The sequence below is a fragment of the Phoxinus phoxinus genome (assembly GCF_949152265.1).
Source record: "Phoxinus phoxinus genome assembly, chromosome: 3".
Classification (NCBI taxonomy): Eukaryota; Metazoa; Chordata; class Actinopteri; order Cypriniformes; family Leuciscidae; genus Phoxinus; species Phoxinus phoxinus.
In genome coordinates, this window is record NC_136878.1 from 15,792,610 (window position 1) to 15,817,402 (window position 24,793).

The following is a 24,793-nucleotide window of genomic DNA, read 5'->3' on the forward strand; positions in this document are numbered from 1 at the left end:
TCTGTGATCATTCAAAGATAAATTCTTCTACACACTTGAACTAATAACACACACAATGTTTAAAGTAGCTCACTTTTTATTTTAAAAATATGGAAAAGACAATTTGACTTTTTATTAATTTTTCTGCTTCTGCATTAGTCATTTACAATAGTCATTTTACAAGTCTGTCTCAGCAAGGTTGAGTCATTACCATAATTGTACATAAACACAGCTAAAATTCACACATTTCCCATGAGGTAGAGTTCTACCGTATTACATAAGGAGGGTTTAATTTACTGACTGGAAAGAGGACAATGTAAAGTCCACTGATCAAGTCGTGGCTACAGTGACCATTGTCATTAGCTATGGCATTCATTGCTTATTATCAGCGCAATAAAAATGTATTCAACATTTTATTCAGTAAGAAATCTCTTCAGGAAGCTAAATGAATGAATATGAGATCATGAAGCAAAACAAATTCAAATTACAATAATAAAATTGCTTTAAACATTTAATAAAATCAGAAATGTGTTTATAAGGCTACATTAGAGTTTCATACAAACAGTTTTCAGTGCATAGCCATACAAAATCAACCTTAAAAGGGATAACAATAAAATAGTTTTTTTCAAGTACAAGCAAACAAAATCATTTCAAAGCCTGGTCCCTGCGTAGTAAACTCGCCTCCAACAAACTGAAAGTTGAACTAATTTGTATTTGTATCAAGTTTTTGAGATGTTGAGGTCATGTGTACATGGCTCCATGTAGATCCTCTAATCTGTGTTCTCTTTGTCTTCTCCGTTCCTGTAAAAACAAAAACCCACTAAATGCTTCGGTATATTCTTAAGGTGTTCATACATTGTAAAGAAAAACACCATGAATAAGTTGCAGGAATAACAATAACTGCGCATGACTTTAAACAGAAAATGTCTCGGGTTACTGGCATAACCTCGGTTTCCTGAAATGAGGGAATGTGAAGTTGCAATAGCCAATGGCGTTCAAGCATGCAAATCTGGTGTAACACACACTGAACAGCATTTCCTCATAATCTTTCGACTGAATAAGCCAGGCACAAAAAAACCCTGAGCATAAGTAACACGGCATGAATGCAACGTCTCGTTCCCTCATTTCAGGAAACCAAGGTTACGTCAGTAAATACGGCACAGTCTTACCTTATCTTTTTTGAATTCCTCATAGTCTGGATTGTCAGTGGGTAGTTCAAGTCGACACAAGGGACATGAATTGGTCTGTAATGTTATGTAGAAACATTAAATATTATCAATGTACAATTCAAAAGTTTGGGGTCGGTAATATTTTTTCATGCTTTTAAAAAAAAAAAGTGTCTGCAGTTATTTGATCAAAAATACAGTAAAAACTGTAATATTGTGAAATATTGTTACAATTAAAATAACTGTTTTCTTTACTTTACTCTAGTATTCAGTGTCACATGATCATTCTGAAATAATCATATAAGTGGATTTCTTAGCATTGTAAATGTTGAAAACAGCTGTGCTGCTTAATATTTTAATGGAAACTTTAGGATTATTTGATTAATATATAAAGTTTTACAATAATATAGATTTCAAATAATTTACAGCATTTATTTTAAATACGATTTTTTTTTTTATAACAACGTAAAGGTTTCACTGTCACTTTTATGACTTTATGGCCCCACACTTTTGAATGGTAGTGTATTTACTTCTGGATCATACAGAAGATTGAACCAGTAAACATACCTTACTGAGCCAAGGCAAGATGCATCCTGTGTGGAATAGATGTTTACAGGGCATCTCTCTCACAGTCTCTTCCTCCTCGAACTCCAATAAACACACCGGACACTTCAGTCCTTTATCTGTCAAATGAAGAAAGAGCTTGAGGAAAGTTCAAGAAGAATGACACCATGGATTACACAAGGAAACATCTATCTACAGTTATTACCAATTTACTTCTGGCTACTAATGTTCCTTTGTGCAATAATATATTATTTTAATGTGAAGTTTGTACATGATTATGAATTAGTAGTCTTTTACCTGCTTGTTCAGGGGATATTATGACCACAGGGAGACTTTGAACCACAGCTTTTGCTGCAGGAGGGGGGAGACGCTGGTCCCAATCCGACAAATCAAATGAACCTGAGTCTATGTCAAGACCCTGCATCAGAGACCTATAGCCACAGAGATTTTGAAATGGTTAGCTCCACCATCACATTCTCATCCACATAGCTGACAAAAACTATAAAGGTTGGTTTAATGCTAACTACTATTAATGCTAATACTACACAATTTAGTACCTACCTATAGTACCGTTCAAAGTTTGGGGTCAGTAAGTTTATTCATGTTTTAGAAAGTCCATTTACACACCAAGGCTGCATATATTGTGACATTATTAAAACTTAAAATAGCTGTTTTCTAATACATTTTAAAATATATTTTATTTACGTGATGGCAAAGCTGAATTTTCAGCATCATTACTCCAGTCTTTCAGTGTCACATGATCCTTCAGAAATCATTCTAATATGCTGATTTGCTGCTCAAGAAACATTTAGTTTGAAATTGAGAAAAGTTGAAAACAGTTGTAGCTTAACATTTTTGTGGAAATTGTGATACATTTGTTTCAGGATCCTTTGATGAATAGACAAAAGAACAGCATTTATTTTAAATCTTGTCACTTTTGGTAAAGTTTTTTTTTTTTTTTTTCTTACTGACTGCAAACTTTTGAACGTAATGAATATACAACATCTATACACTGAAAATAAACTGCCCATTGGCGAGCCGTTTAGGGCTAGTTTATAACGTGTTAGCTAACCATATTTGTGATGTTTTTAGCTCCTCCAGATGGCACTGTCTGTTAGTTACCTCGCCAGCTCCAGCAGGGCGTTCTGTCGGTACTGTTCTTCTGGGTTCGTGGGCTCACAGTCATGCTCATCAAAATACGAGGCCATTTTCTGCTTCACCTGATGAACAGAGACCATTTGAATGACATTTACCGGTGGGGCGGTGCTTACCTAAAGGTTCAGGATGTTCAGAAGCTTACAGTGAGGTTGCTAACGTTAGTTTACTCTCATACAGTAGCAGTAGCCCAGGAACTGGAAAGAGGATAATTTATATAACTATTCTTACAACATATTTAAATATTTTTAAAAGCCAATGTTACCCATCTCTAGTAATGAGAATTATTTTACGATGATCGTATTATATTTACTACATTTAAACTGTTTACTATGCGAGAACAACCATGGTAACGTTACATTGTAAGATAGCCTCTCTCTCTCTCTCTTCAGACTGACAGACAAAGAGACATCAGATTATGTGGACATAAAGTACTGCTTGGATTTCATTATTTCAGAGATCCAAGTGTTTCTAAAGACAAGCTGCTGACACAACTGTAACGTTATAACAATACTGACGTTACTCTGCTAGCTGGTTAGCATAATAATTCAAAGTAAATCTAATTTATCAAACATCCTGAATCTCAAAAAGTATGTAATAACATTATTCGTTTAAAAGTGTAAAAAATATAATAAATTAAATTCGACCTACTGTTTTGTAATCATCAGGAATGGAAACTTGTTTCACTGCACTGTCAGCGCGGAGAACAACTCTCGCGATATTTGCGAGATTACGGGGGTTGCCAGATTGTTATTAAAAAATCCCCAAACTGTTTCATTTTATGAACGTACAAGATGTACGTATTCGATGTATTTGTCTGGTAATTATATATATACATGCTTTCATTTATTTAAAAACATAGCGATACATGTATTCATCTAATAAAAAATGCTATGCATGCATTGCAAACAAACATAAAATAAATCTCAAGTTTATAGTTTCTAGTCTTTCAGTTAGTGGGTGTGTGTGGTTGCCATGACACTGAGGCGCATGTATGTGTTCATGTCAACTAATTTCTGCTGTACGAGCCTTTATATACTGTCTATGGTACGAGCCAGTTTCTAGAGAAAACTAGAAACTAGGAGTGGAAATACGCTGACGTAAGTGTACAAACTTATTTACAAAAAAAGAGCAAACAATGCATAGGTAAAGATATATATATGAGTTCTGAAACAAAGCTAAATCTGCTTTAATTACTAATAATTAATTCAGTGAGAGTTATGAATAAATGTGCATGTTGCAGTAGCCTACGTTATATGTGTACATTTTCTTACCGGTCAGCAAAAGGATTTATTGTGTATTTTTCTGTTAAAATACAACTGTCAATCAACCTAGCTATTTATCATCATATAAGTATACACATATGAGATACGCAGCTTTGCATGATCCTAGTGTGAAATATGTGGAATTTTGGTTCTTATTAGACTTTATGAGGTTCTTTGTGTAAGAGGCCCTAGTGTTTGTTGGGGACCCTTTCTGTTGCGTTTCTTAGGCAACCACATAACTAACAACTCCCCACTTTAAACTGTCTGCCTCCATTGTAGCTCAAATGCGCTGGATTCCAAAGAGATGTTAGTTTTACATCTTATGCATAAGTGATTTTTCTGTCTTTTTTAGAAGACCATGGAAAATGATGGATCTGGAGAAAACACTGATGAACTGCTCTCTGCAGGTCAGAACAATTGACCTGACTATTCATGCTTATACACTGTATCTACTGTAGTAGAAAATGCTTTATATCTCTTTCCTTCTCAGATGTGGACGAGGGGGTTGATGACGTTTATGGGCTCATACCTGTGGCATTGTCCAATGACCACTGCGATGTACTACTGGACGCCATAGATGCACAGCTGAGTCATCTACAGGTCAAGCACTTATAGTTTGATGAAATATTGATAACCATGGTTTTTTGACATAGTAATGGTAAAATGCAGGCTTGATTTTGTGCTCCACCAACAGATCCACAGCCAAAGCCAAATGCACGGAGGAAAGTCCAAAATATATGAATTTCCCTTCTCAGGTAAACCATTGTTGTGCAAAATAATGATAATAATATATATATATATATATATATATATATATATATATATATATATATATATATATATATATATATACATATATATATATATATATATATTCATGTGCAGTTATTTTCCTAATGCTCTCTAACTTTCAGGCTATCTTGATCGGAGTCAGTCTGTTAGTAAAGACACAGGCTTGGGAAGCACTGTTCCAACCAATGATAAAACATCATCCAACCCTGACTGGACTCCATCAGGTAGTCCATGTACTCAATTTTATATAATATGGACTTGAAATATTATGACTGCAATATACTACTATATCTTTGACATTTTTGTTCTGAAAACAAATGCTGTATTTTTTTATACCTGCTTATGATCAGACAAACAAATATCGCTATGAAAAAAGAGGGCAGTATAAAGTCTTGTTAAAATCCATCATTATCATTTCCTTTTAAAAAGATGACCAAATAGAACATCAGACAATGGAGATGATGAAGGTTGGAGCCTCAGTTCCAGATGTGTGGTGTCCTGAGGGCGATGGCAGCTTGAGCTCAGTGTCCAGGGTAGAGCAGTGTCGTTGGAGGCTGGAGAGGCTTCTTGGGAGAAGTGCTGAGTCTGCAGGGATAGGAAACGAGGAGGATGAATTCACTATGGACAGCGTCTGCACTGAGGACTTCTCAACACGCTTCAGAGAGGAAATGCTGGTCCTGCCAGCCTCAGGTACTGAAAACTAAGCAAGAAGATGTAAACACTCAAAATGATGGAAATTATGTAACAACACTGATAATTTGGAGGTTCATCCTTAGTTGCAGAGGACAACTCTTTCCATCTGGCCATTTTCACTAAAACCCACAAAATAACATCTAATAATATAGCTTATACTTGCCACATTAATTGAAGTGGCAAGTGGCATTAGTGATTTATTGAATTGTAGGCTGGGTCTGGGAATAATGAGGGCAAGCTTGGTAGGACCACTTGGCCAAAAACGCACAATTCGGTATGTTTCAGTGTGTCATGACAAATTATACAATTGAAACGTGGACACAGACATTAGTTTTACACTACAGGCACAATTTCACAAAGTGCATACAAAATATTTAATAATTAAAGTTTAAATAAATGGCAAATAAACCAATTTTCCTAGGTCAGGATTCTTTGGTGAATGAAAAGTTCAGATGAACAGCATTTATTTGAAATAGAAATCTTTTGCAAAATGTCTTTACTGTCACATTTGAACAATTTAATGTGTATTTGCTGAATATAAGTATTAATTTCTTCTCCAGCCCCAAAAGCTCCCATTTACAGCAGTGACACTGCAGAGTTCTCTGAGGAACGATCGAAAACTCAACCACAGCATCCATCCAGAACACCAATAAGACACCTGGCAGGTACAGCTGTGCTGTGCGGTTTCTTTCAAGATTTTTTGAGAATCTTCCTTGCGATCTGCATTTAAATAATACTTTTTTTTTTTTTTTTTTTTTTTTTTTTTTCACTGACAGGAATGCCATTGCAGAGTTTTGATTCAGTCACCATAGACACTGATCTGGACACAGTGTGCTCAGAACCGGTTCGACGGCACCTGAAGTCTACACTCAGCAACAGGACAGGTACAGGTACCATATTAACTTATCTGTGTCAAAAGTCATGTGTTCTTTTTCATGTGCTGAATGCATGAGCAGTTGTATTGGTACTATAATGCTTTTTCATTTTTGTATCCCAGTCACACACTTTGCAAAATATGCTAACAGAGTAAACTCTGACCAGGAATCTAATCCAAAATATGGTATGTTATCTTACTTTACATTCCTTGTAAGCTACACCCTGGTGTTTTTATTTGAATTCACTCTTATCCATATTTCACACAGTGAAACCACATTGTTTGGATGTGCAATGATGAAATATATCAACAAATCTATTAAATCTTAAAATTAAATTAAATTCAAAGTTATTCAGAAATTTGAATTGTAATTGGTCCATAACATATTACCATAACTGGATTTGTCTGTTCGTATGCGTGTGACTATAGCCTTACATCTGAGCAAAGAAAATGGATTTTGTACTGGACAAACCATCCAAAACAGTATTCAGTCCTTCAGGTACTTCTCAACGTTTTAACAACTGCAGCTCAATTAGACGATCTTAGGAACAGCTTTTTGGATAATGTGTTTTGTTCTGGTGTTTAATTTATGATATAACACTCAGAAACGGAAGTTTTAGTGACCTGTGAGTAAAACCCTACATTACTACCATCTTTTTCATAGTTTCAATGGGAGGTTTTATATAGAGATATTTGTGCCTTCCAGTCACTAAAGTTACATTTAAATCATATTTATGTGTACAATACATTTAAAAATAGCAAATGAACAGCACAATATGTTCATTTGAAACATTATGCAGACATTTCTAATTCAGACATCTGGGAGAAACGATTGGGTTAATTGTCTACTACTTATGGGACTATACTATTTATATATTTAATAAAAATGACCATTCCTCACTATTACTCGCTGTGTTGTAGCTCTGATGATGAGAGAACTGTTGAGGAGACGAGCAGTGAAGGTACCGTGTCTAAACTGTACTACAGAAGCAGGAGACATTCATCTGGCAAGAAGGGGAAGAGGAGGAGTTTGTGCCAGAGCAGAAGGAATGAATCCCACATTGTGAGAGACATCAGTGCATTCTCTAAACAATTGCTGCAATAATCAGTAGAGTTAACTGTGCAATGATGTTTTTAATGTTTGCAAATAGCTATGAAAGAGACAATTGTTTGATACTCTTCTCAGGCTTGTAGTATTTTTGTTTTTAGAGCACAGAAAGGGCTCGGGACAAGAGCAGAATAGATGGAAATCAACTTAAAGAGCTGAGGATGTCAGCTCTACAACAAAAAACAGTATGAATGCTATGATCACTCTGTAATTCTCAATATGTTAAAAAGCTTATTTATCAACCAAAAGTGGTGTTTTTCCACAGGCTACAGATCATACTCTGGAGAATCTGAGAGAGGAAACGGATGAAGCTAAGAGAGAGCAGCTTTCACTACAGCTCAGTGTGAGGGACAGCAGAGCACAGGCCCAAAACATCACGTATGGTCTACTCACACCTTAATCTCATTTGCTTTTATTGACACTTTTGTTCTGAAATTACATATAGTATTTATATGTATTTTTTACTAGCACTGTATGTGTGTTTTAAAGGTATGAGCTACGCAGACTGCAGGCCCAGAGGGACTTATGTTTGGAGGAGGTCAGGGTTCTGCAGGAGCAAAAGGTCACTCTAGTTAAGAAACAAAAAAAGTCACATCAGCTCAGTTAGGATTTCATTAAACATCCGCATGGTTCTTTTTTTGATTAAATGTAACTTTCTAAATACATGTATGCATGTATGTCCACGCAGAATGTAGCCAGATAACATGCACTATTTTCTAAATCAGTCAGTTTGCTGAATTCTATATTATAGATATGCTACTTGACATTCAGTGTGATTTGATGTCTGTCCCTGTCAGTGCGTAAGCCGCAGTGTGTCTGTTCTGGAAAGGGAGGAGATGGACAGATTACTGGATAATGCTAAATCTGACCTGTTCTCAGAACAGAGGCGTTTTAGACACACACTAGACTCGATGCAGGAGGTACTGTAGATCACATCTCTGTTTTAACACAGGCATAATCTTTAGGAAACTTAATGACCAAATAAAAAATGCATTAATGTGTTGCTAAATTTTGTATTGTCAGCAAAATACTCAAAATATATATATTGTGAATATTCACACATCCTTTTATTAATCTTCCTGTCATTGTCTCCCTCAGAAGCTGGATGAGGTGAACCAGGAGCTGGAGCAGAGGGAAGAGGACTACAGGACTCTCCATCAGAAATACAGTGAGCTGGAGAAGCAGCTGGATGATACGATCAGAGAAAAAGAACAAATAAAAGAGGTTCTCACTCGTGTTTCTTCTTCTTAATCTACAATAACCATGTTTTCAGTATCTGATACAGAGACAGATTGCAAACACTATCAGTTTCAATAACTATAGAATATGTGTGCAGTCCATACAGGAAGATCTAGAGCTGCAAGTGAAGCGTTTTGCAGCGCTGGAGCGAATTGTTGCCCAGAAGGAGCTGCTTTTGCAGGGAGCCGGAGAGGCGAAGAAAGCCCTTCTTCTGGAGCTCTGTTCATTGAGAGAGGAGCACAGCTTAAAGCTGAGAGAAATACAGAACAGGGCAAAAAAGGATTTGGTAGGAAAGTCATATATTTTCTTAAACATTACCATTCAAAAGTTTGGGGTCAGTAAGATTGATTGATTTAACTTTATTGTCCTTAAAGGTGATTCTTTAAGTAAACGACAGTATACATACACATATAGCAACACAACACACACACAAAATAACACACATATATAATAAATTGTTTGAAAAACCTAATTATAGATGCATTGTATTGATCAAAAGTGACAGTTAAGGCTTTCACATTGTTACAATAGGTTTCTATTTCAAATAAATGTTTGATTTCCACAAAAACATCAACAGCAGCAGCACAACTGTTTTCAACATTGATAATAATTATGATTTCTGATGGATCATGTAAAGACTGGAGTAATGGCTGCTGAAAATTCAGCCTTTGGGAAATGTAAGGAAAATGTATCCTTTGATTACATATGATAATCAATTCCTTCTCAGGAGCAAGAGATTGAGCAACTGACATTACAGTTAACCAAAAGCCACAAAGAGGAGCTTCAAAAGGTAAGACGATTTATTCACTGTGAGACTTAACTCAGATTATTCAGACATAGTGTGTGATGCACTGAATCTGTTTGGTTGTAATGTGTAAATCCAGGTGCATCAGCAGGCGGATGAGTTGAGATCAGCTGCTCTCAGTGAACAAACTCAGACCCACAAACAGAGCTTGAACTCCTTACACAACTGTATCCAGGTCAGCCGTCCGTCATAGCGTGTGCCCTTCGTATCTCACAACACATTCACAGTCTCAGTCTTACGTACACATTCAACTCTCTCTGCTTCAGATGAAAGATGAGGAGGTAAAGAGGCTAAAAGAGGCTCTAGAGCAGCATGAAGAGAAGATGACTAGGAAAGCAGAGGAACTCAGAAGACAAACTCAGGAAAAGGTTTCCTCCCTGTTATCCTGTTTTACAATGACTCTGAAGTGCCGATGACAGATTCATCAAGGAAATTAACTTTAATGTGGTTCTCCGCTGTTAAAGTTCTTGTCCCCTCAAAAGAACCAGTGCATCTCTTGTCATCTGAACTAACAGATTCAAAAGGCTGTGAAGCGAGAGGAAAGGAAGTGGGAGGAACAGCGAGAGAAGGCTCTGAAAGAGCAGCGTGGGACTCTGGAGAAGCAAATAGAGGAAGCAGTGGAGAGATGGAGAGCAGAAGTGGAGAAAGAGAGAAGGAACGCACTGGCCTTACAGAGTAAAGTGATTGAGCTTCAGAAAGTGAGTGGAATCAAAGTCTTTTTATATTTTTTTTCATTTAAACGTTAAATTAAAACAGATGCAACATTTTAATAGATTCATGTGGATAAATCTATTATAATAATATGGATAAATATATAAAAATAAATGGATAATAATATAATATGGATAAAAATATAAAAATAAATGGGTGAATCCCACAGAATTACTCAAGAGCATCTCTCTCTCTCTCTCTCTCTCTCTCTCTCTCTCTCTCTCTCTCTCTCTCTCTCTCAATATATACTGTATATAGTTTTATTTGCATATCTACATCATGGTAGTATTTGATGATTTTATGTTTTGCCATTAAATCATGGTGATTTAAATTAATAATAAAAAAAGATTAGTTTTTGAAAATCATGAAAGTAATTTCACAATGCAAATTTTGTGTTTTTATTCTTTTTTATTTATGCAAAATATAATTTCAAGTTTCTTTTCATTCTAAAGTTACATGTTACTTGTGCAAATTTATCAAAGCTGTCCTCAGCCATTTACTTTCTGCTGGTTTCTTGTTACAGGAGGCAGAGGAGGAGGCGGTACGTCTGAAGAAAACTTTGCAGCGCTCTGAAAAGGAGCTTCAAGAGCTGAGGACAGCCGTCATTGAAAAAGACCAAAAACACCAGAGAAGAACAGCCAGACACGAGCAGCAGAGCAGAGGCTGGGCGCAGGACATACACGCTGAGTGTGTTTGCCTGCAGGAGTTCCTTAAACACAATGGCCTGACTGTTGAAAACAAGCACTCGTCAGAGAGGTGCGCTCACTTGTGGTATATACAGTACCCTGTGGTGTTCACACACACACAATTATATGCCATGTTGAGTGTTAAAAATGTGACTTCCGCCCCACACATTGTGTATTGGTCCTGATGTGGGAAATGCAATTTCAAATCCAGCCTATGCCATGTCCTGATTCCATTATAGAGTATATATATTTATATATTTAAAAATAAAATACATGCACATACAAATAAATAATAGCAAAAAATATATAATCATAGTATTAAGAATGGAAACATAAATCTATTTATAGTAATCAAAAATAGTATTTATAGTATTTCAAATATGCAGACCAGTCCTTTAAGTTTATACTGTTAGTGACACTGTATTGTATTTTATAAACGTGTATATTTTCCGGTTCAGTCCTACAGTGAGCGAAACTCTTCAGGCCCTGCAGTTCCTCACAAAGGCCCTTCAACAGCTTATTGATGATCTAAAAATTGAGCTCAACTCTCAGAGACGTGCTGCACTGCAACTCAGCCGAGAAAAGGTACAAGAAAAGTTACAAACAAAACACACATCAACTCACAGCAACTCATCGGCTATGAGCAGACGCTGCTTATGTGTTTCAGGAGCAAGAGCTAAATCTGCAGAAAGAGCAGCTGATGGAGGAAAAGGAACGAGCACTGGCTGCTCTAAAAGAGAAACTCATACAGGTATACTGACACACGATTTATTAAAAAAAGCTTCAAAAGCATCTAAAGGTAAAACTAACACTGAGCAAACTTGCTATTAATGTATTAAATCTTGGTTTATGTCTCGTTTTGTCCATTGATGGGTAAACTTAAGGAGCACATTGAGGAAATGAGCAGCCTATCTCGAGCCCAGCTGCGCATGAACAATGATGATACAGACAGACTGTGTGTCCATATGCGCAGGCAGCTGCGGGCTAAAGATGATGAGCTCAGACAGGCGCAGAACAACATGGCACAGTGGAAAGACAAAACCACTTCAAGACTCACACACAGATTTGAGCTGGAGCTTAACGCGGAGCAGGAGAGGTGCGTCATATGAGTCAAGTGGATCTTGAATGTTTTTGTCTTGGGGCCGTTTACACCACACTGTTTTCAACTAAAAACTGAAAAAGTTTTGTGCATTTTGGCCGTTCATTTACACGACAACAGCATTTTGGGGGCCTAAACATTAAAACGGGGGTTTTGAAAGTTTGGAAAGATTTATAAAACGATACCATTATCATCTCCTTGTAAACTACAAAAACGAGAATTTCGGAAATGGGTGACGTCATGCAAATTACGTGTTCAATCTATAGGCATGTAGTGTTACTTTACAAAGCGGTGTAGTCCAAACTTTCGGAAGAGACACGATCACTTGATAAACATTGAATTTATGCTTTTATTCACATATAAACATTGATCAGTAACCATAAAAAGAAGCTCAACCGAACCTGCTTGACATACGAGAACGAACCTCTTTGGTTCTTGCGGAAGCTCAACCGTGCTGCGTAACACAGGAATGAACCTCATACTGTAGTTTCATGCACGTCAAGTGAACATGCTTGAGCTTCAGTTTACCACAAGTGATGTGTGTGAGTTGATTAATGTTTAAATGTGAATAAAAGCCTAAATTCAATCTGTTCATCATATAAAGTGATTGTGATTCTTCAGAAAATTGGGACTAAACCGCTCAACTCATATGGATTAGTTTTACAATCTCTTTATAAACTTTTGGAAGCGTCAAAGTGGTAGTTGTGTAGCTGTCAATGGAGGGGCAGAAAACTCTTAGATTTCATCAAAAATATCTTCATATGTGTTCTGAAGATGAACGAAAGTCTTAGTGGTTTGGAACGACATGAACATAAGTAGCTAAATGATGAAGGAATTTTTATTTTTGGGTGAACTAAACTTTTGCACCTATTGCTAGAACCGCCCAATAAATAAATGAATAAATGAAAGACACCACTGTAGGTGATTGACTACCATGATGCGTACAAAAATAACATTCATAACCTGTTGAATGATCCTTCATAACCTCGACTGTATAAAACAGGAGAGTTCCAAAGCCCAGAGCAGAGCAGCAGAAGAGACTGGAGAGACTGGAGAATGAGATGAGACATCTGACTGGGGTAAATACGCCTGTATTGTTTATATACTATTATAGTATTTATTTATTAATATTTTGAATTCATTTTTCTATTAGTTTAGCTTTAATTTAATTTTATATACGTGTTATACTAAACTTATTTTAGTTAGTTGCCACTGCAACATTTCTAAATTTTCTTGCAATTAACAAAAGCTATTTTTAATCATTTTTATTTATAGTTTTAATAATTAAAAAGCAATGTTCCTATCATGCTGCTGCTATGAATATCAGCACGATTACTCATATCTGGATCAACAGCTCCTGTGTGTTATATTGATTAAATATAAACCAAAAACATACTTGGAGCGACATTTGCACGTTCACTCCTTATGATTGTAGTAGAACTCATAGTAAGTACATCTCTCTGATTCTCTGTCTCTGCAGCAATGCCGAGATTTCAACGAATCCCAGTTGGCCTCCACTGCTCTTCAGGGTGGCACAGACTTCCAAAACTCCAGAGTCACCCAAGACCTGACCTCATATCAACTGCTGCAGCACCTCCAGAGTCGCATCCGCCAGATTCAAGCAGAGAGCCAGAGCCACTGCCCCAGCCCAGTCAAGTGGGACAGGGAGCCCAGGGACTTGGGCGGCTCTTATTTGGACACGGTACATCAACTAATTTCAAATTATCATCCTAGTTTAAAGTATTTTGCAGTCATATTTTAGTATTATCCATATACTATTATATTTTCAATTTATATTTTGAATTAACCAATTAGAATTTGTCATTTTATGTTCCTTTGTCTTTTTTTATTAGTTGTTTTTCATTTTAGTTATCAATAACGACACTGGTGTTTTGATGCTTCCTTTTAGTTCACTGTTTAATACTGTGTGTATGAAGTAAAATTGTATATTATTACGTGCAAAACATTTTCAAGAATGTTTCAAAGCTTCTCATTATCTTGGCAGATTGCTCCAGCCCAGGAAAGCTGTAAGACAGAGGATCACTTACCAGCAAAGACCATTTCCAGTTAACATTTACTTTATTTTCCTAGAATTTGTCCATTAGATAGGCGATTTTATAGGGAAACCATGTATAAGAAAATAATTAGTACCACCTCTGTGGAGCTCATAAGTGATTAACATGGTCTGCATGGACAGAACTTGGCACTTTATTGTTGGTGAATGTTTAATTCAGGAGTGTTAAAGATCAAAGGATGAACTTTGATGTGAAATTAACAGAACTCTTGGACTTAGAATTCTGCTCGAGTTTACTACGAAATAATGATTAAGTTTAATATGCAGCTTACAGAATTTACAACTGGCCATAACTGTTACAAATAACTTTTACACTTGTGTATTGTATACTTTGCAGGATGTGAATTTTTAATGTGATTTATTTTAATAGAACTAATTATTGTAATTGATCAACATTCCTGAAATCAGTGACAATTCATGATGATGTTTGAATGTTTTTGCTGCATAAATAAAATGTCACAAGCAGAGAATTATAATGCCAAACTGATTTTATTGAAAAACAAGTTTGCCTTTGTCATAGTGTGATATGGTCAATATTTACGAATTTTACATTTTGACATGTGCCAAAATTTATAAATCTAAAAAAGGTAAAATTAAACATTTAAACAATAATTTAGGCCATTGTTTAAACCAAATGCAAAATGGATTCACAGCTTATTTCACTGTTGTTTAAGTATTACAGCCAGACTATTAGTGCTATTTGTTCTTTACCTAAATAAACTGAGCCAGGTAATATAATCGACTGAAATCAATAGATTGGTTTAAATATGTATACCCATGCATCTCTTCCAAGAATCATTGTATGTCTGTGTAGAAGGTTAAACCGGCTCCTGTCTCCGTCCGTATATCCAGTTCAAGAGCACATGATGATCCTTCCTCACTCAAACTTACATTCCATTCATGAAATTCATCAATCACTACTTTCCATAACAACAGCATCTTGAAAACACAATATGGACACCATGAAGAACCAATTCAAATGAGTCTCAAGTTTTGACCAGTTGGATGTCTGCTAAAAATAAAAATATGGCATATTGTAACAAATCAAGCGCTCTGAATCTGTAAACAGAATACTAGTACACTGCAATAATACTAACTGCATAAAGACAAAACTAAAATATTCTTGCATTGTTAACCAGTAAAGCTATCGACAGCAAACAGAGTCAATATTAATTTGCAACTGTACTGAAGAAGAAGAAAAAAAAAAAAGAGTCACTGACCACGTTCACATAGGATACTTGTCATTTCATCTAGTGCAAATATGGTCCCACCTACAAAAAAAAAGTGCAGGTTGAAACAAACAAAAAAGTACATGGCACAAGAAAAATCACATGTGAGCATTGTGAATTGCTTGCTCTCTCCGCCACTTATGCTAATTGCTCATTTGCACTGATGAAGGTCAAAGCTTCTATCACACATGGATTTCCCTCTATAACTCCATGTCTTCCTCTCCAGAGTTGAGGAGCGCGGGGCTGCTGAACAGGGGGCTGAAAGTCTGCTCATTGGTTGCTGTGAACTGGGGCTGGGATGGGGGGTTGCTGGTAGATGGCACAGGGGCGGGAGTCTGTCTGCTCACTGCCAGCTGCTTGCGCTGCTGTCTTTGTAAAGAGTCCTTCAGCCTCTGGGTGAGAGGGTCCTCTGGGGGGCGCCACAGCACCAGCTCCATACAAGAGCGGCCCCTGCAGAGGCGAGTGAAGAAGAGTGTGCTAAGTGCTGGATTCCTGTACAATGAGCTCAGTGCTGTTGGTAGAAACTGATGTTCTACTGCTGGTTTGAAAACATTTCTAATAGAAATAGCCAACCAAACACGTCTAGGCTAAAACAAGGCAAAATTTGGGCTGTCAATGAAAATGTAATAGACGTCTAATCATAGCCCAGGAATAGACTAGTCATCAAATAAATAAAACCAATCACCTTGTAATCACTGTTGACTTTGCTTACATGTTGTAATATCATACATCTCACAAGATATTTTGTCAAAAACGACATAACTAAATTCAATGTTATTTTGGCTAGAAGTGGGTTACTCACAGCCGGACTAATATAATAAATCAGGTCTAATATTTGAATTTACACTACAGTTTAAACATTGGGGGTGGTAAGATTATGTTTTTAAAAGAAGACTCAAAAACAAATTTTTAAATACCGGTTTTTGAATTTTAATATATTTTAAAATATAATTTATTCATGTGACGGCAAAACAGAAGTTTTAGTGTTAGTATCACATGATCCTTCAGAAATCATCCTCTAACATGCTCAAGAAACATTTGTTATTATTATCAATATTTTCACCAAATTTTTTTTAGAAACTTAGACAATTTTTTGATTGACATAACTTTAAAAAACAGCATTTATTTGAAATAGATTTTTTTAACAATAAATTTAACATAAATGTCTTTACGGTCACTTTTGATCAACTTAACGCATCCTTTCTAAATAAAAGTATTAATTTCTTCTTCTTTTTTAAAATCTCAATGACCCCAAACTTTTGAACTATATATATATCATTTTTTTTTATTATGTAAATCCTTATAGCAAGGATTGTGCTAGGATGCTTGAAATCTACTGTATAAATAAAAAAAGCTAATGTATACATTTCTTTAATAACAAAAACATAAAAGGATAGGTTGTATTAAAGATAAGGAAAACCAGCCATAAAAAATACCCACACTGACTGTGCTACCATATGGGGTAGAATGTCATCAATCCCACGCTGCAGCCCTTCCCTTAAGCTGTCGGACATCACCAGCACTGGCCTGCGCTGAGCCGGTTCTACATCCAGCTCTTCTTCATCACTATCATCTTCCAAAGTTATCCTGTAACACATACAATATATCAGCAAGACCGCCTATACAAATCTACAATCTTTAAATGGAGTATTTTGAACCCTCATACATATAATTTCTGGTCAATGACTCAAGCAGAGATACAGCTTGCACATGTACAGTTTGAAATCAGGCTAATGACCTCATTATTTAGGGTCTCACCTCTCTTCTATCTCCTGCAGTCTCCTCTGAGCGGCCTCTACCTCCATGCCTGAGCCTTCTGTGGGTACTCTGGATAGTGGAGAGGGAAAGGGAGCAACTGTGAGGGACAGACCCGTCTCATCTGTCCTGGGTCCAGTCTGCAGTTGAACCAGGCTGGTCTCAGATGAAGAGGAAGAGGTGGTAGAGTCCGCAAACCATCTGTGGCTTGCTTTAGGACTTGGATACTCACCTGCACCCATCAGTTTTCGCCGTTTGGGGCTGCAGCTTCTGTAGGGGAAAAAGATCGTGAAAAATCCACCACCGCATATAGCAAGTTTCATGTGTAAAAAAAGTACTCACTCATCATCTGTCCTTCTCCTCTGTTTCCTCATGCATCTTCTTTCCCAGCTTCTAAGTTTAAACATGCAGACAAATAATATAAGCATCTGTCTTCATTTGATTGCATAAACAAGAGCTGCATAACAGGACAACAAGACACTTAATACTTACGTATTTGGCATTGATCCACCAGTCAGATGATGCGTCCCTCTGGTTGGCCCACTAATTGTGACCAAATCAGGGTTACTGAAGTGTGCATGGGGGGGAAACATGATGAACTCCAGCTGGCTGCTTCCTGACCTGGTGCTCTGCATCGGTCTCCAGGTGAGAACAAGCTGAAGACATTAGAATTAAATGACAACTGCAGTCAAGCAGTGTGGATAGAAGATGAAGAATCTGGAAAACAGACAAATTAATAACTCAGTGATTCTGGACTTCAGAACAGGTTCTGCAGATGGTGCAGGTTTTATACAAGGTATGAGTTATACTATGGGCATAAAAGGCAAACTCAAAGCTTTTACCTTTACTTTTAAAAAAACATTTACACAACACATACATAAATATTTATATGGAAAGTACACTGCTGACCTAGTTGAATAATTAATGCCCATTGTTTTAATTAGGGTAAAACACATTTACAGTTAGTGAGCTAACTGGTTACTAACTTAGTAAATTTATGTGTTCCTTCACACCGTAGGCCATAACATTAAAATGCGGGTTTTTTATGCTCTGTATTAGTAATTATTTATTTCAGTTTTATCTGTAATTATCTCAAATAATCTATGATGAAATTTGGTGGCATTCTGGGTAAGAATAACTTGAATTGTTCGCTGACCGATTGCAGCTTGAAACATCCTCAAGACATACGCCCCACAACATACACAACAACACCTCGTCAGCTCTTTCATTAGGAACACAAACACTTACCTTTTACGGGCTCACAAAAGCGTAAAATAAGTTTTGTTTGGAGTATGAAAAAATGTCTAAAGACAGTTTGCATGAGAAGTTGCAAAAGCCTAGATTTACGACGCTTTTCTGGATCAGTGTGTAAGCGAGGGTGCATGGAACTTGTAGTCCATTGCTTTGTAGTTCTTTAACCGGAAGTTAACATAAATAACAGTAAACAAACTCACGTTTAGGAAGAGAGAGGATACGTTTTTCTTGCTGATACACAGACAAATAAAAAATAAATAGCAAAGAAAGAGAACTATTCAAGACAGAAACTTGAGATAGATCATTTTGAACACAGGTCGAAAAGATGTTGCAAAACTACCAAACTCTGTAGATGAGTAACTGGAGTAACTCCCCCTCTAACGTTACTCAAGGTCATAATATTTTAGTAAAAGAGTCAGTTGATCAGTTTAACTGGATTCAGCAGGATACCTAACTTGGCCTAAAAATGGTAAGAAGCACCTGAACTAAACAAATTGAAGCTTCGTTAATATGATAGACTTCTTAACCACGAGCCTCAACAAATGTTAGAAATCAGCGGGTCTGCTAACAAAATATTTTTTTTTAGTATGCTTTAGATTATTATCGCATTTTGTGATTATTGTCAATTTTCTGTCATGCTTATGCTTGGTAATTCGTTTTAATTTAACAAACTTCACCGGTTGTGTACTGTTTTCAATCTCAGATTACTCTTATCATTGCGAGTGGGCTGCTTGCACTGGCTGCTGGAAAACCGTGTGGTAAGACTTAGTACGAATAATGATTTACTTTTTCATTCCTTCTCTTTCCTGAAAGGGCGAATGCCTTCATCTTCTTCTTCTTTTCATGGGCTTTCTTTACCAATAATATAACCCTTAATTAAACTAGAGAAATAGTTACTTTGAATTATGCTAGTCAAATAACTTTATCTATTATTCAATGAATGTTCTGCAAAAAAAAATACTTTCCTTCTTGAAAATAATTTTTTTGGTCATAAAATGTACAATGTTGCCCACAGTAAAATGCCACATCTCCTATGAGCTCAAACATGTGATGCGAGTGTGTAATATTGATGACATTACCATAGCTTTTTCTGACTTGGCAAACAGTTACTTACAACTGACCCAATGTTACAACACTCCCCGGTCTCCCCCTAATACCTAAAAAAAAAAAAAACTGTATCAGTAAAACAGCACAAAGGATGGCCATAGATGGTAATTACATGGTAATTTAATATACAGTTTACTAAAATACTTAATCATTACAATATTCATGTACTAATCAGGTATTTTAAAGAATGCTATAAAACTACTGTCATGATTTTAGTAAACTACATTTTTGTAAAATGTATGAATTAGCTTTTAGTATTATCCATGCCATTGCAAAGATTTTAAATATTGTCTATCCAATAACCATAATAACATAACCTAATGTCCTCCAATAACCTATAATGTACGATTCATATTCGTAACATTCAGCTTATTAATTTTGTCCTGTCAGCAGAAGTTCTGCTCAGAATACCTGGAATCGTCTCACTCTGTTCTTTGCCCTCTCTTTTGTAACTGTGACCATTCTGAGACAAAGCGTTTTTGTACACAGTGGCACTTTAAATGAGCAACAGTCATCCAACGAGGACAGTGATTCAGTCAAAGTTTATCATACTCTTTTGTTTTAGAATTATAGAACATTGATATCAGTGCATATGACTGTATTATTTTTTTTCTGTATGTTCTCTGTATCAGGATCTGATCACAAGGCTCTTCTCCAGTCCCTCAATCAGCAGCTGCTGCGCTCTGTGGATACACCAGATACACTACCCAATCCCAGTGTGCACATTGCCCTGCGGCTCTCAACACACCATAACCTAGCTAAAGAGAGCCAACATCTCAACCACCTCAAGACAGAGTTTCACGATGATATTGAGAAGTATGGAGCATATCTTCACATCTCTTTTTTTATATTAAACTTTAAAGCTACAGTTAATGATTTGCTTATTGGTCCTTACAATTTTTTGATTACTTGTGATTTTCATGTGTGAATTATCTTAAATAATATAAAGTCGCTTCAGGAAGGATTGTCAGTGTCGTGGGAGAGTAGTGGAAATCAATTCCGTTCTATTCTACTCTATTGTTCCATTTCAATATATTTTTGTCCTAATTGTTTCATTACTATTCTAAATATCTGCCTGTAGATCTCTCAGAAATGGTGAGTTGGTGGTTGGCCGCCTTGCCCTGTACATCTTGGCTTTGAAGTCTTCCTGTCATGATCTGCAGAGCGTACATCTCAATCATAATGAGATGAAGGAGCCCCTCCTCACTCACCTTAAGAAAGAAATGGAGGAAGAGAAACAGAACATTGCATGTAAGAGCATTTATATTTGTAATACACTACCATTCAAAAGTTTGGGGTCAGCAAGACCTGTGTTTGACTGCATCCCGCAGTAATACAAATCACACCCTAAAACAGCCAATCAGGGGGATGCCATCAGAGCCCCTCCCTCTGGAATCGCTGATGTCATCACTAGTACCACTCTTCTTCGATTTCACTTTCCTTGTTTTTTTAAGCGTCACCATCACCACCTAGTGATAAGGCATACAGCTCAGCAGTCATCCTGTTTGTTTTTCCTCAGTTTTTAAAGTATTTTAATTATGAAACACTACAATAGTTTTTTTGTTTATTGAAGGGGTTTTTAGCTATAATTGCCATAGGTCTAAATGTATAGTTTATTTTATGTTTTACTAATAGCTGTTATTTCATACTTCATAAGATTTGAAAGCAATATAAGTTAACCATTATTTCATACATAAAAACATAAAGTAAATGTATTTTTTCAGTTAATGACGTCATCCACGCTTGTTTCTTTGTGGGAGGTGTAACTTGTAGGGACGTGGTACTGTGGGACGCAGACAGACCCTTCTCTTTTTTTAATGTTTTTGAAAGACGTCTCTAATACTCACCATTGTAAAATAATATGATTAAATTTTTAAATACATTTTTTTCTATTTGAATATATTTTAAAATGTAATTTAATCCTGTGATGGCAAAGCTGAATTTTCAGTATCATTACTCCAGCCTTCAGTGTCACATGATCATTTTAATATGCTGATTTGCTGCTCCAGAAACATTTCTTCCTATTGTCAAAGTTGAAAACAGTTGTACTGTTTAATATTTTTGTGAAAACCATGATACTTTTTAAAAATATTTTTTGATGGTTAAAAAGTTCAAAAGAAGTGCATTTATTTAAAATATAAGTCTTAATATCTTTACTGGCAATTCAATGCATCCTTGCTGAAAAAATATATTATTTCTTAAAATAAAATCTTATATGTGTTCCTAATGAATATTGTACTGTAATGAAAATTTGAATATGAATTTTTTTGTGCAGTTAGTCACCGTCCAAAGACCAACTACTACCAGTACTCTCTGGGCATTCTGGCTCTATGTGTGAGCGGAGTTAGAGTCAGCACACATGTCAGCCACAAGCTCATCCATGCTGTCGAACACAGACAGATAAAACATGGAGAGTCCTTATGTGTCGGTGAGTTTGAATCGACTCTTTTTTTGGCCCAGTGTTCGTTGATAAAGTACATTTAAAGGTATAGTTCACCCAAAAATGAAAATGCTGTCATTATTTACCCGCCCTCATGTCAATCCAAACCCGTATGACTTTCTTTCTTCTGTGTTATACAAAAGAAGACACTCTGAAGACTGTGCTGGTCACTCTTATTCATGCAATTTCAATGAATAGGAACTGAAGCTTCACACTTCAGAAAGGATGCCAAATACCATGAAAGTATCCCTGACATAAATGTTCCCAAACAGTCAGAATTTTTCTTTTGTGTTCCACAGAAGACAGAAAGTCATCTGATTTTGGAACGTCATGCATAATATATTGGACACTTATTTATGTTCCTTTTGGTTAGATTTAAGGAAATATATTCACAGGTCTCTAACCATTCAAATCACCCTTCAGACACGCATGCGATGGCAGGCATGGCCCTGCAGTGTCTGAAAAACGAGGAAACTGCTGTTAAAGATACTGCAGAGCTGGACAGGGCTCTTGCCTCCATTAAGCAGAGGCTTCTTGACTCTAAGAGAGCTGATGGTCACATGGGCAACGAGTTCAGCACGGGATTGGCAGTGCAGGTAAGAATAATGATATTACATATTTGCCTTAATGAAAAAGCCTTATTTGAGTGGCAGGTTCTCATGGTTCTCCGTCTCACAGGCCTTGTTGGCTATGGGCAGTCAGATGGAGGAATGTGCCTCTGCTTTGGAGGCTTTAAGGGCAGATGTTAAGAAAGGAACATACCATAACCCTATGGCAGTCTCTCAAGTCCTGCCTGCCCTGCACCAACAATCCTATCTTCATCTGAAGAGCAAAGAATGCCGCAATGAGGATGGTACGTACATCAGACATGCAAGCTCAATGAAGTTGGCGGAATTGTGTTTACAGGCCTACAGTTAATTTTCCAATGATTCAGGAAGGTGCCATCTTAAATACATATTTTGTTATAATATATAACATCAAAATACTCTAAAATACTTTGTTTAATATGAGAAATAAACACACATTTTGTGATTAAAAATAACTCATTTTTACATTTAAATTTAAACTTAGTTTTTCATTTTTTCCATAAATATCTGGAATAAAAATATAATATACATACCGGTACATATATTATTTATTATAATATTTTTTTAAATATTAAAATTAAAAATATATATTTATGGAAAAAGGAAAAATAAAGTTTAAAGTTGTATCCAAAAATATGTTATTTATTTATCACAATTAATAATGTTTATTTCTCATATTAAACAAAGTATTTTAGAGTATTTCAATGTTATATATTATATACAATATTTGTATTTAGCAGTTTAATATTAACTGAGTTTTAGTACAGCATTTTAATTTAACTTGTGTGTTTGTGTTTTTTCTCTTCTTCTTTTTTTTTCCATGTGTATTTTCTCCTGGTTCAATGTTCCTGATTTAGACTCTCTTACTATTGATGCGGATTCCGCTTCGGAAGTTCTTCCAAGTCACGGGCAAGTGTCTCTACAGGTGGAGGTTATTAAATCAGATGGTGCTTCATCAGTGTTTTCCATCAATGTGCCCAAGGGCTCCTCGCTATTTGAAGCCCTCAACCTTCTCCAAGACAAACTAACTGGTTTCACGTGAGATGCTTTATTTGAAATATATTGTCAAAAAAATATAGGCAAAAATGTGCTTGCTTTTTACTGTATTAATTGCAACACGTTTTGTTTGCGATCAACCCTTTTGCTCTCTGCTTCACAGCTTTAGCACAGAGAGCAGCTTGTGGGGACCTTTCCTCAGTGTGGTCAATGAAGAACAAGCACGTCAGACTGATCGTAGATACTGGCAAGTCTCCTCGGGTGGCACCTCTCTGACACAGGGTGAGAAACAAATACGAGCATTTTAAACAAAATTAGGTGTAAAAATGCACATGCATAATGTCTCTGACTGTTTTGTAGTTTCAATCTCTCTTGTATAATGACTTTTATCTGCAATGCCTTGCTTGTCTCCTCAGGTATCAACGACTATAAGATTGACTCAGCTCAAAGCATCACCATTAAGAACACTGGGTACTGAGTCCACCGCTGGATGCAAGAGATTAATGAAACCATAATACGTTTCTGAATTCTGTTGTATTTGATTTGATTTTCTTGTTATAAACTGATTTCTGTTTGATTGTTGCCTCACCTCACTTCCTGAATGTTTAAAGGTTCATGATAACAAGAATCAGAACATATCAATGTCGTTTGTAGATTTAACACGCATATATCTTTTGAAATCAAACATACACATACAATCTTTGTATGTGAAACAGCAGCTGCTACCATTTTAGATGAACAAATATGAAATAAATATTGCAAATATTTTTAAAATGTGTGGATTCATTAAGATGTTGAGAAGACAGTATCTCACACTAGAGGTAACATTTCCATTGTAGCACATGGTTGCATGTAGTTGATAAATAATGTTACTTTGTAACTTAAAAAAATTGTTTGTGTACAATATTTACTTCACAGAATGAATTTAATGAATGAAAGTGTGTATCTCATGTCTAGGTTGCTATTTCACCCCAAAAATAAGGCCTATTAGGGATTTTTGGGATAGTGTTTGGTCTTGATGGATATCAATTTCAATATACAATTAGTTAGTAATTGTAATTTTTTTATGGATTGATTCTGATTAATATAATACACATTTTTTTAATACAAACATTCAAGTCAGATCAGCAAATACTGCTATAATGAATAATTTATAATTTAAATTATATATATATATATACATATATATGTATATATTATCACACTACAGTAATG

The 24,793-nt window shown here is 36.0% G+C and overlaps 4 protein-coding genes across 14 annotated transcripts; 2 read left to right on the forward strand and 2 right to left on the reverse strand.

Moving 5' to 3' along the window:
- Positions 1-61: 61 nt before the first annotated feature.
- Positions 62-3,588, reverse strand: rnf181 (ring finger protein 181). 2 transcript variants are annotated; one of them, XM_079606186.1, is made up of 6 exons: positions 3,516-3,588; positions 2,782-2,929; positions 2,007-2,140; positions 1,713-1,828; positions 1,149-1,223; positions 62-780 (listed from the first exon to the last, which is right to left on the reverse strand). In XM_079606186.1, the coding sequence occupies exons 3-6, from the start codon at positions 2,131-2,133 to the stop codon at positions 721-723; spliced, it is 378 nt and encodes a 125-aa protein (XP_079462312.1). In that variant the 5' UTR covers positions 2,134-2,140; positions 2,782-2,929; positions 3,516-3,588; the 3' UTR covers positions 62-720. The 2 variants fall into 2 exon arrangements, with proteins under 2 accessions (XP_079462312.1, XP_079462313.1); XM_079606187.1 differs by having other exon boundaries at positions 2,832-2,929; positions 3,516-3,578.
- On the forward strand, positions 2,893-14,684 carry LOC306995013 (uncharacterized protein). Of its 4 annotated transcripts, none has more exons than XM_079606175.1 (28): positions 2,893-3,010; positions 4,482-4,536; positions 4,620-4,729; positions 4,824-4,884; positions 5,044-5,145; positions 5,351-5,611; positions 6,175-6,279; positions 6,391-6,498; positions 6,612-6,674; positions 6,918-6,987; positions 7,410-7,551; positions 7,698-7,781; positions 7,862-7,974; positions 8,086-8,158; positions 8,394-8,516; positions 8,695-8,820; positions 8,933-9,121; positions 9,563-9,625; positions 9,720-9,815; positions 9,907-10,008; positions 10,156-10,338; positions 10,875-11,107; positions 11,496-11,622; positions 11,705-11,788; positions 11,922-12,133; positions 13,140-13,215; positions 13,617-13,838; positions 14,142-14,678. In XM_079606175.1, exons 1-28 carry the CDS (start codon positions 2,894-2,896, stop codon positions 14,205-14,207), a joined length of 3,366 nt encoding a protein of 1,121 aa, XP_079462301.1. In that variant the 5' UTR covers position 2,893; the 3' UTR covers positions 14,208-14,678. The 4 variants fall into 4 exon arrangements, with proteins under 4 accessions (XP_079462301.1, XP_079462304.1, XP_079462303.1 ...); XM_079606178.1 differs by having other exon boundaries at positions 2,898-3,024; XM_079606177.1 differs by having other exon boundaries at positions 2,932-3,015; positions 14,142-14,684.
- Positions 14,681-18,580, reverse strand: ccdc117 (coiled-coil domain containing 117). Of its 7 annotated transcripts, XR_013796788.1 has the most exons (8): positions 18,443-18,580; positions 17,687-17,911; positions 17,537-17,587; positions 17,427-17,464; positions 17,198-17,294; positions 16,880-17,026; positions 15,431-15,889; positions 14,681-15,222 (listed from the first exon to the last, which is right to left on the reverse strand). XR_013796788.1 is itself a non-coding variant. In XM_079606184.1 (7 exons), exons 2-7 carry the CDS (start codon positions 17,827-17,829, stop codon positions 15,640-15,642), a joined length of 726 nt encoding a protein of 241 aa, XP_079462310.1. In that variant the 5' UTR covers positions 17,830-17,911; positions 18,443-18,580; the 3' UTR covers positions 14,681-15,639. The 7 variants fall into 7 exon arrangements, 5 of the variants coding, with proteins under 5 accessions (XP_079462310.1, XP_079462311.1, XP_079462309.1 ...); XR_013796789.1 differs by having other exon boundaries at positions 17,198-17,464; XM_079606184.1 differs by having other exon boundaries at positions 14,681-15,889.
- Positions 18,581-18,583: 3 nt separating this feature from the next.
- Positions 18,584-24,352, forward strand: tcn2 (transcobalamin II). The gene is made up of 10 exons (XM_079606179.1): positions 18,584-18,917; positions 19,152-19,206; positions 20,188-20,371; positions 20,637-20,806; positions 21,831-21,983; positions 22,419-22,591; positions 22,674-22,848; positions 23,440-23,620; positions 23,742-23,860; positions 23,995-24,352. Exons 1-10 carry the CDS (start codon positions 18,915-18,917, stop codon positions 24,054-24,056), a joined length of 1,275 nt encoding a protein of 424 aa, XP_079462305.1. The 5' UTR covers positions 18,584-18,914; the 3' UTR covers positions 24,057-24,352.
- Positions 24,353-24,793: the final 441 nt, after the last annotated feature.

Excerpts from the sequence above, each read along its gene's own strand:
- tcn2 (XM_079606179.1), top strand. Across the intron at positions 19,207-20,187 it reads GGCTGCTGGAAAACCGTGTG|GATCTGATCACAAGGCTCTT; the intron begins GTAAGACTTAGT and ends TCTCTGTATCAG. Across the intron at positions 22,849-23,439 it reads AGAATGCCGCAATGAGGATG|ACTCTCTTACTATTGATGCG; the intron begins GTACGTACATCA and ends TTCCTGATTTAG.
- ccdc117 (XM_079606181.1), bottom strand. The coding sequence starts at position 17,829 with ATGCAGAGCACCAGGTCAGGAAGCAGCCAGCTGGAGTTCATCATGTTT. Across the intron at positions 17,588-17,686 it reads GGTGGATCAATGCCAAATAC|AAGCTGGGAAAGAAGATGCA; the intron begins GTAAGTATTAAG and ends GTTTAAACTTAG. Across the intron at positions 17,027-17,197 it reads CTGCAGGAGATAGAAGAGAG|GATAACTTTGGAAGATGATA; the intron begins GTGAGACCCTAA and ends TATGTGTTACAG.
- LOC306995013 (XM_079606175.1), top strand. The coding sequence starts at position 2,894 with ATGCTCATCAAAATACGAGGCCATTTTCTGCTTCACCTGATGAACAGA. Across the intron at positions 11,623-11,704 it reads TGCAACTCAGCCGAGAAAAG|GAGCAAGAGCTAAATCTGCA; the intron begins GTACAAGAAAAG and ends TATGTGTTTCAG. Across the intron at positions 12,134-13,139 it reads CTTAACGCGGAGCAGGAGAG|GAGAGTTCCAAAGCCCAGAG; the intron begins GTGCGTCATATG and ends TGTATAAAACAG.
- rnf181 (XM_079606187.1), bottom strand. The coding sequence starts at position 2,917 with ATGGCCTCGTATTTTGATGAGCATGACTGTGAGCCCACGAACCCAGAA. Across the intron at positions 1,829-2,006 it reads AATATCCCCTGAACAAGCAG|ATAAAGGACTGAAGTGTCCG; the intron begins GTAAAAGACTAC and ends TTCATTTGACAG. Across the intron at positions 1,224-1,712 it reads TCTTGCCTTGGCTCAGTAAG|ACCAATTCATGTCCCTTGTG; the intron begins GTATGTTTACTG and ends ATAACATTACAG.